Consider the following 8,505-nt stretch of genomic DNA (forward strand, 5'->3'; position numbering starts at 1 on the left):
TTACACTGCTAAATTAGGGACGGCTAGCGCAGATAGCCGTCGTGTAGCTTTGCGCGAAATTCATAACAAACAAACAGAAGTAATTAAGAATAAACTTCTAATCATTTTTAAAAACAATTGTTTTCGATACAGATGGCCTCTTATAACAATTGTGAGCATGCGTAGAAGTTGTTTTTCAAATTTGTTCCTTGTTTGAAATTGATCTATATTTTGAACCTTGCTGCTGCGCCAAATTAGTTTGTTTGTTATTAAGCCCAACGCTACACAATGGGCTATATGTGCTGCACCCACCACTGGTATCGAAGCCCGTTTTTTATCGCCAAATTTGGTGTTTGTATCAGTCACAGAACGTTTTTTTCAGCCATGCCACTCCGCCACCAGAAGCATATTAACTAATAGGCTTGGGCTTAGAGCCCAATAATCTCAGGAGCGTATCTGAAGAATTTTTGTTTTTCAATTTTCGAAATAAAATTAATTTTGAAAATTTGTATAATAGAAACAAATTTCCACACATTTATTGCATTTTGATATATTTTTCTTCTCGTGTTGATTGATATTTTTTTCACTTGAGAAGCTAAGAGTGCATCTTAAATTGTGAGCCTACAGTACAAATTAAGCTGAATATGCCCCCGTCTCTCACAAATAAAAACCTTTTGTATGCTGAGTCTAATTCTGCACAGTATCTTGTTTACGTTTAGAAATTAGACAGTATGAATTTTAAACATTTTTTGTACAAAACTTATTAATAAAATACATTTGAAGCAGCTTATTTATGGTATTAGCACCATAAAGTATTTCTGTCATTACCTTTTTCCCAAAATACTTCTTTCAAGGGAAACCCACTGAAAGGACATTGGATATCAGCTGACCTTCCGGCTAAAACTGTTCGATTGCCCATTGGCCGAATATATGGTGGTCCATAGACGTCTAATCTTGCCGAGTAAGCAACTTTACCAACTATATTTTCTGCAGTGCACGTATAAACTCCGCCATCCGAACCACTTATAGCGCTTATGTTGACGTAACTGTTAACTGTGTTCTTATTGCTGACGTAATCACCAATTCTAGTGAGATAGACTTCCGGTACTACAGCACCATCTCGTGTCCACGTAATCTGTGGAAGTGGAATACCGGAAGCAGAACATTTCAATGAAATGGTCGAACTTGGTTGGACAACACTAGTCTCGAAGGTAGAATGAAATATAGGATGTTGTTCTGAATATAAAAAAGGAAGAAAAGGCAATATTAGAATGACAAACGCATAAATACTTTGTAAATGTACTTTCCGTCTTTATCTAGCGTAGTAACTGAAAATAAAAAAAACAAGACTTATCGTACATACAAAATACGCACACTTCATCTGTAACAAACACACGTAATGATACTGAGGGTTAATCGCCGTTTATAACAACTATGTTACACGTCCTGTAATATCCTTCATGGTCGATGTGCTCAATTTGGTGGCCTTGATTGCCACTATTGTCCGACACCAGAATTTCTATCATAATAAATTTTTGTGAGAAACGGTGAGGTCAAGTTTAGATCACTCATCCTGACAAAACTTTCCAAGTTAACGTTTAAACATAGAAAAGTATATTGGAACTGCCTTAGGAGACTGAACAGGTTTGTTGCCTAATGGAATTGTGGTGGTTCACGTTTTTTTGTTCGTCTTTCTCATAAAAACAGACACTTATTTCGAGGTGTGACTGGACACTTGTGAATTTAAACTGTCACTTATTTCGAGGTGTGACTGGACACTTGTGCATTTAAACTGTTACTTACTTCGAGGTGTGACTGAACACTTGTGCATTTAAACTGTCACTTATTTCGAGGTGTGACTGGACACTTGTGCATTTAAACTGTCACTTACTTCGAGGTGTGACTGAACACTTGTGCATTTCAGAATTGTGAACCATCGCGATTTTCAAATCCTTGTTTACTATTTTGTCACCAGTACCAGGAGATATGCCAATCTTCATTGCAATGGCTGTTCGGAAATTGAAGACTAATAGGTTTCTGTGGTTTCGGAGCTCGATGTTGTTCTAAATCCTCTGTTCTTTCCACTTCTTTTTTTAGAACATTTAAGGCTTCTTTCTTTGAAGTGTTTTTATTTTGACTCTACATCGGTTAACAGTCTCCTTTCCTAAATACCATAAAAATAACTGTGGTCTATACCTCTAACCACCAGTCAGAATTTCGCGTGAACCAAATTTACAAGTGCTAAATATGTCTCCAATGATGTATTTCTAGCAACACGCCATTGCGTTGGCACATACAAAAAGTTCTTATAAAGTAACTATATGCAGAGGGAAATGCTGGATGTTTTGTATCTCGATTTTGACTTTCTAGTACTACAATATAGATTTAGTAAAATCACATTTTTATATTATATACTATCAACTCCAGCCTTATTACTAATTGACGAGATCCATTTCGGGTTTTGTATCCTCGGTTTTGACTTTCTAGTACTACAATATAGATTTAGTAAAATCACATTTTTATATTATATGCTATCAACTCCAGTCCTATTACTAATTGACAAGATCCATTTCGGGTTTTGTATCCTCGGTTTTAATTAATTACCAACAGATACTGAAACAACTTCCCAAACATGACGAAAAATAATCTTTACGTTGCTCATCAAGTGTTTGTGTTATTTTCAAATTCATCCATGGTTCTTGCCCACGAGACCTTATTTGATCCAGGACCTTCGTATTGTAAACATTTGTAGACAAACATTTTGCATGTTTTATCAGAGAACTACAATACTGTGATTGGGTGGAAAAAAACAAAAACCTTTCTGAGCCATCCATATCTAGGGATGGACCAATCTTCTATAATCAAAAGTCAATATTACTGTCTTGTTTTCCATTTTGACCCTTAATCAAGTTTCTTTTGCCTGTTTGTTGATAAGCACAAAAGTATATGATGCGCTATCTGTGATCTTCTTATTGGGTGTATTGAAATCCTATTTTTAGAGTGATTAGCCCTCAGACTTACCAGGGGAAGCAAATCAAGTTTTGAACATAATCATATAGATATTATTTTGCATTGTTAATTTAGTATCTGTATTTAGGACTAACCGTTCCCCCGGTGGGACAACGCTAAAATCCGGGGTTCGATTCCTCGCCTATTGTGGCTTTGCTCTAAAATTCAAACAGACAATTAAGAATAACCTAAATTGCCTAAAATGGCCAACCTTTTGAGATAATTCTGGGAATAAGACCGGAAATAACGTTTACAGCGAGGGTACCCAGCTGACAAAAGATTTAATTCAAATCTTTATAGGTAAAGACGAAAAAACAGAAAATTTCATTAATCGTACTCATCATGATTTAATGTGATTTCAATTCTGGTCTATATACTTAGCTTGCAGAAGTCAATATTAATTAATGAATATAACTAAAAGTATTTGATAAGTAATTTGTTAAAATTATGTTATTGGTCATTTCATTCACATCTCTGAAGAGAAACTAAAACACCAACTGAAAACAAGATTGTCAATACTGTCAGTTAATCATGAGAAAAACAAATCTGATCTTACCTCTGAGAACAAGCTCTGCTGAGTCTTGGCTTGCAATTTCCCCCGACGTCACCATACACTGATACATTCCTTTATCAGCTCGTTGTACTGAATGAATGTTCAAATTCCCTTTGTCTATTATGTTAATTCTTGGGTTTGCCGAGAGGGGTTGTCCATTTTTAAACCACATTAACGTCTTTGCTGGGTGTCTTGAAGGTGTTATGCTACATCGAAAAGTTACAAGGTCTCCAAAGTCTGCTGTGAGAACACGTGGTTTCAGGTCAACCTTAAAAGGCACTGTAAATATTAGAACGTGTAATTAACTTTCCAGCATGAACAGTTAGACTGAAACGTTTATTTTGTTGCAGTCAGGCTGAGAATTGTCAAAAGAACGGCGCAGGAATAACATTTACTTATCCCCAACTTTCGATTTGCAACTTTGCCAGCCATAATGATTCATAGGCAACAGTAAAACATTGCTTATTTACTTTATCGAGTTACTCTGTTGAAAAACCATGCACGTGATCGTGAGTTTGACATTTACAAAAGTTCGAACCCTGTAGCTAAGATAAAGAAGCCAAGCAAAAACACAGCTTAGCACCGCCATTGTTTTCCTAAGAGCTGGGAATGTCAAGAATTTAAAAGGCCTTTCGTTAAGGATGTAATGCAGCATGTCTGCCACAGAAGGTTACTTCTTATGGTTTCACGATGTTGGAACGTGATGGCGTCTGGTGTGCATCTCAAAAAATAAGTGTGGAATTTGTTTTAGTTTTGTTTTGAATTTCGCGGAAAGCTACACGAGGGCTATCTGCGCCAGCATTTCCTAATTTAGCAGTGCAAAGCTAGAGGGAAGGTAACTAATCATCACTACCCACCGCCAACTCTTGGATTACTCTTTTACCATAGTGAGATTGACCGTCACTTTATAACGCCCCCACGGCTGAAAGGGTGAGCATGTTTGGTGGAACGGGGATTCGAGCTCGTGATCTTCAGATTGCGAATCGAGCGCCCTGACTACCAAGCCATGCCGGGCCTAGAAAATTTGGTGTGCTCTGGTCAAGTGTTCGTTATTTTGACTATTTATATATCTACACGCTAGCGTATAATTGCTACAGAAAATACCCACTTGGGTCGGTCTATCACGATGATTAACTATTTAGTATAAAAAGTATATTTTAAATAATGTTCAGTTTTATAATTGGATTATTTTTTTTTTCACGTGTGAAACATATAAATATGATTTGGTTCTCTTAACTAAAACAATCAATTGACTTATTTGTGAGTTTATTTAATAAGACTCTTTTAGAACATGACGTAGTTTCTGCGGGTATAAGCAGAACATATGAATTTCGTTAGAACTATCCTAAAGATGATAGGAGGTCATGGTTTTCCTTGAAAAATGCACTTCTAAGTTTCAATGTAGCCTGCATAGAATATCTTAGCTTTCTTCTGGTTTATGTTCATACATTTTATAGCTTTTATAAATGTTCTTTGCTCCTCTGGTCTTTTTCATTGTATTAAACATTTACTCGGGTTTCTTCGTTGTATTAAACATTTACTTAGAATGGTTCGCGTTGGTCATAAAAATGAAAATTGTATTATGCAGACAGAGAAAAAGTAATATCTTATCAAATAATGATCAAATGTTACATCCCGGTTTCCAGGGAAACGTGGTGGTGTAAAACCCAAACGCACGGCGTGAGGTAGAAGTGACTTACGAGAGCGATAACCTCTATCTGCCTGTTTTAAAGCTGCCGTAAGTTCATTTTTTTTTCTGTATCGTTACAAGATTTGTTGTTTTATTTTGTTTTTTCCTGATCGATAGAATATTCCACATACCCTAATGTTCGAAACAAATATATACCTTCATATACCTTTATACCCTTGAAGGGGCGCGATCAGAAACGTTTTGTACATCATTTCACTGCATACTTTTACTTCTTCAAGTCGTACAGAACTTTTATTTTTAGGATACTTCTTCATTTCTGTTGTTCTTTGATCTTTAACTTCTCGAATTGGTTTTCATGTAGAAGTATTCTACTTATAATTCCAGATTCTGTGTAGAATCTGTGTCGCCACTATTTTATATTTCACTTTAGGCTTTCACATTCTGTGTCGCCATCGTTTCGTATTTAACCTTAGGTTTTCAGGAGCTGTGTCGTTATCAAGTCTTATTTCAGATCAGGTTTTCATGATCTGATTCACTACCGTTTCGTATTTCACTTTAGAATTCCAGATCCGGTGCCACCGCCGTCTTGTATTTCACCTTAAATTTGCAAAATCTGTGTCGCCACTATTTTATATTTCACTTTAGGCTTTCAAATTCCGTGTCGCCATCGTTTCGTATTTAACCTTAGATTTTCAGGAGCTGTGTCGTTACCATTTCTTATTTCAGATCAGGCTTTCAAGATCTGATTCGCCACCGTTTCGTATTTCACCTTAAATTTGCAAAATCTGTGTCGCCACTATTTTATATTTCACTTTAGGCTTTCAAATTCCGTGTCGCCATCGTTTCGTATTTAACCTTAGGTTTTCAGGAGCTGTGTCGTTACCATTTCTTATTTCAGATCAGGCTTTCAAGATCTGATTCGCCACCGTTTCGTATTTCACCTAAGATTTTCAGAATCGGTGTCGCTAACGTCATGAACAATGAGAGCCAACTTATCAGTACCTCCCCCTAATCAAAAGCTTCACTCAAAACATGTACATGACTATCAGTCCTGTTTTTACCTCCCTTAGTGTGGGCGTGGTTTATAGGTGTACAACTAGAGCCGCTGACATGTCATAATGCTCGTTCGACAAACTTATTACAACTCCAGATCCAATCTGTCATTGCAGGACTTCCTATAGATCATTACTTGGATGAATAGCAGAGGATGATAAATACAATATCAATAAATCAACAGAGAAAACATTTACAAGAGAAAGGAAACGATTGTATAATAGTTTTAGTTCGAGTTTAATTATGTCAGCTAGGGGCTAATAAGAGATATTAACCAGATCCAACAAAGAAAATGTACATCTATATAAAACGTAGGTATGATCTGTTAAAAGTGAACTTACTATGATATTTTACTCTGTTTGAATAAAATAAAATATTTTTTTATTAATTGGTCGGACAATGTAAACTTTATACACACACCGGATATTTGTACATGTGTGAACCATTTCATTACTACGTGTGTGGACCACTTCTTTATCAGATTATCCATCTTCGTTCGGGTATTACTACGTCTGTGGACCACTTCATTGTAAGATTATTCATCTTCGTTCGGGTATTACTACGTCTGTGGACCACTTCATTATAAGATTATCCATCTTCGTTCGGGTATTACTACGTGTGTGGACCACTTCATTATAAGATTATTCATCTTCGTTCGGGTATTACTACGTGTGTGGACCACTTCATTATAAGATTATTCATCTTCGGGTATTACTACGTGTGTGGACCACTTCTTTATAAGATTATTCATCTTCGTTCGGGTATTACAACGTGTGTGTGGACCACTTCATTATCAGATTATCCATCTTCGTTCGGGTATTACTACGTGTGTGGACCACTTCATTATAACATTATCCATCTTCGTTCGGGTATTACTACGTGTGTGGACCACTTCTTTATCAGATTATTCATCTTCGTTCGGGTTTTACTACGTGTGTGGACCACTTCTTATCAGATTATTCATCTTCGTTCGGGTATTACTACGTGTGTGGACCACTTCATATAAGGACAGAAGTCTCGAGTTTTTTCAGCTATTGTAAATGTTAATCTCTGTTGGGTAATGATTTTGGCCATCAAAAATTTTAGCTGAGCTGTTGTGAGCTTAATTAGCTCGAAAGTGTAGTCCTCGGGTGTACATTAAACTATCCAACATACCAAATATATATATATATATATAAACTATCCAACATACCAAATACATATATACATGTGTACATTAAACTATCCAACATACCACACACACACACACACTATATATATGGTATGTTGGATAGTTTATATATATATTGTTGGATAGTTTATATATATATACGATTGTGAATCAAACCATTTGTTGCATCAGTTTAATGTTTGGATGAATAAACATATGAAAGAATAAATAATGTGAAAGCTATACGATTGATTGGTTATCTGTACTCTACCCATCGAGGGTTCGATACCCGAATTGTAGTGTTATAAGCCCTGAGGATTACCACTGAGCCACTGGCGGACGTATATAAAATAAAGAAATCATTTAACACACTTATAATTTTCTTACGCAAGGATTCGATCCCGACTCATGCATTTTTGAATAAACGCTATTTTCTTTGGATCATTTTATATTCAAATACATTATGTATTAGTTTTGATTGAAATGTCATTCATTTCGGCCTTTATTAGAGTTGGTTACGTACAATATAAAGTACAGTATTTGATCATTTATGGTAAATACTATTGAAATATTCTGTCTCAAAACATAAAATGAGACTAACACGAATACCAAGAAAAAGATCATCAATCTTGCAAATTATAAATAAATAATATGACATTTTTACCTAAGTTCTAGAGGTTCGAGTCCATATTAATGACCTACGTCTGGTTAAGTAGATTTGATAGTCCTTAGAAGATCGATAAGCAGCAAGTCATGGCCTGGTGGTCATGGCACTCGACTCTCAAGCTTCAGATCGCCAGATCAAAACCCTTCTCCGAACATGCACGTCCTTTCAACCCCGGAGGCGTTATAATATGACGGTCAATCCTACTATTCGTTGGTAAAGAGTAGCCCAGAAGTTGGCGATGAATGGTGTTGACTAGCTACCATCCCTCTGGTATGTTACTTTAAAATTAGGGACAGTTAGCGTAGATAGCCCTCGTGTAGCTTTGCGCGAAATCCAACAAAACAAACAAAGAAACAAGCTTTCAGATAGCATACTCTGCGAAGTAATGTAGAAGATGATACTTAACATCATCATGATGTTCCTAATGTCCACCCTTACTATAA

At 36.1% G+C, this 8,505-nt stretch overlaps 1 protein-coding gene across 1 annotated transcript in view; it reads right to left on the reverse strand.

Moving 5' to 3' along the window:
- LOC106472300 (Down syndrome cell adhesion molecule-like protein Dscam2) overlaps positions 1-8,505 on the reverse strand; it is a 59,398-nt gene that overhangs the window by 25,212 nt on the left and 25,681 nt on the right. The window contains exons 6-7 of the mRNA XM_022400904.1: positions 3,545-3,820; positions 808-1,215 (exon numbers count right to left, since the gene is read on the reverse strand). Coding sequence (XP_022256612.1) covers positions 808-1,215; positions 3,545-3,820 — 684 coding nt within the window. The remainder of the gene's footprint in view (positions 1-807; positions 1,216-3,544; positions 3,821-8,505) is intronic.

The sequence above is a fragment of the Limulus polyphemus genome, unplaced genomic scaffold, assembly GCF_000517525.1.
Source record: "Limulus polyphemus unplaced genomic scaffold, Limulus_polyphemus-2.1.2 Scaffold5229, whole genome shotgun sequence".
NCBI classification, from domain to species: Eukaryota; Metazoa; Arthropoda; class Merostomata; order Xiphosura; family Limulidae; genus Limulus; species Limulus polyphemus.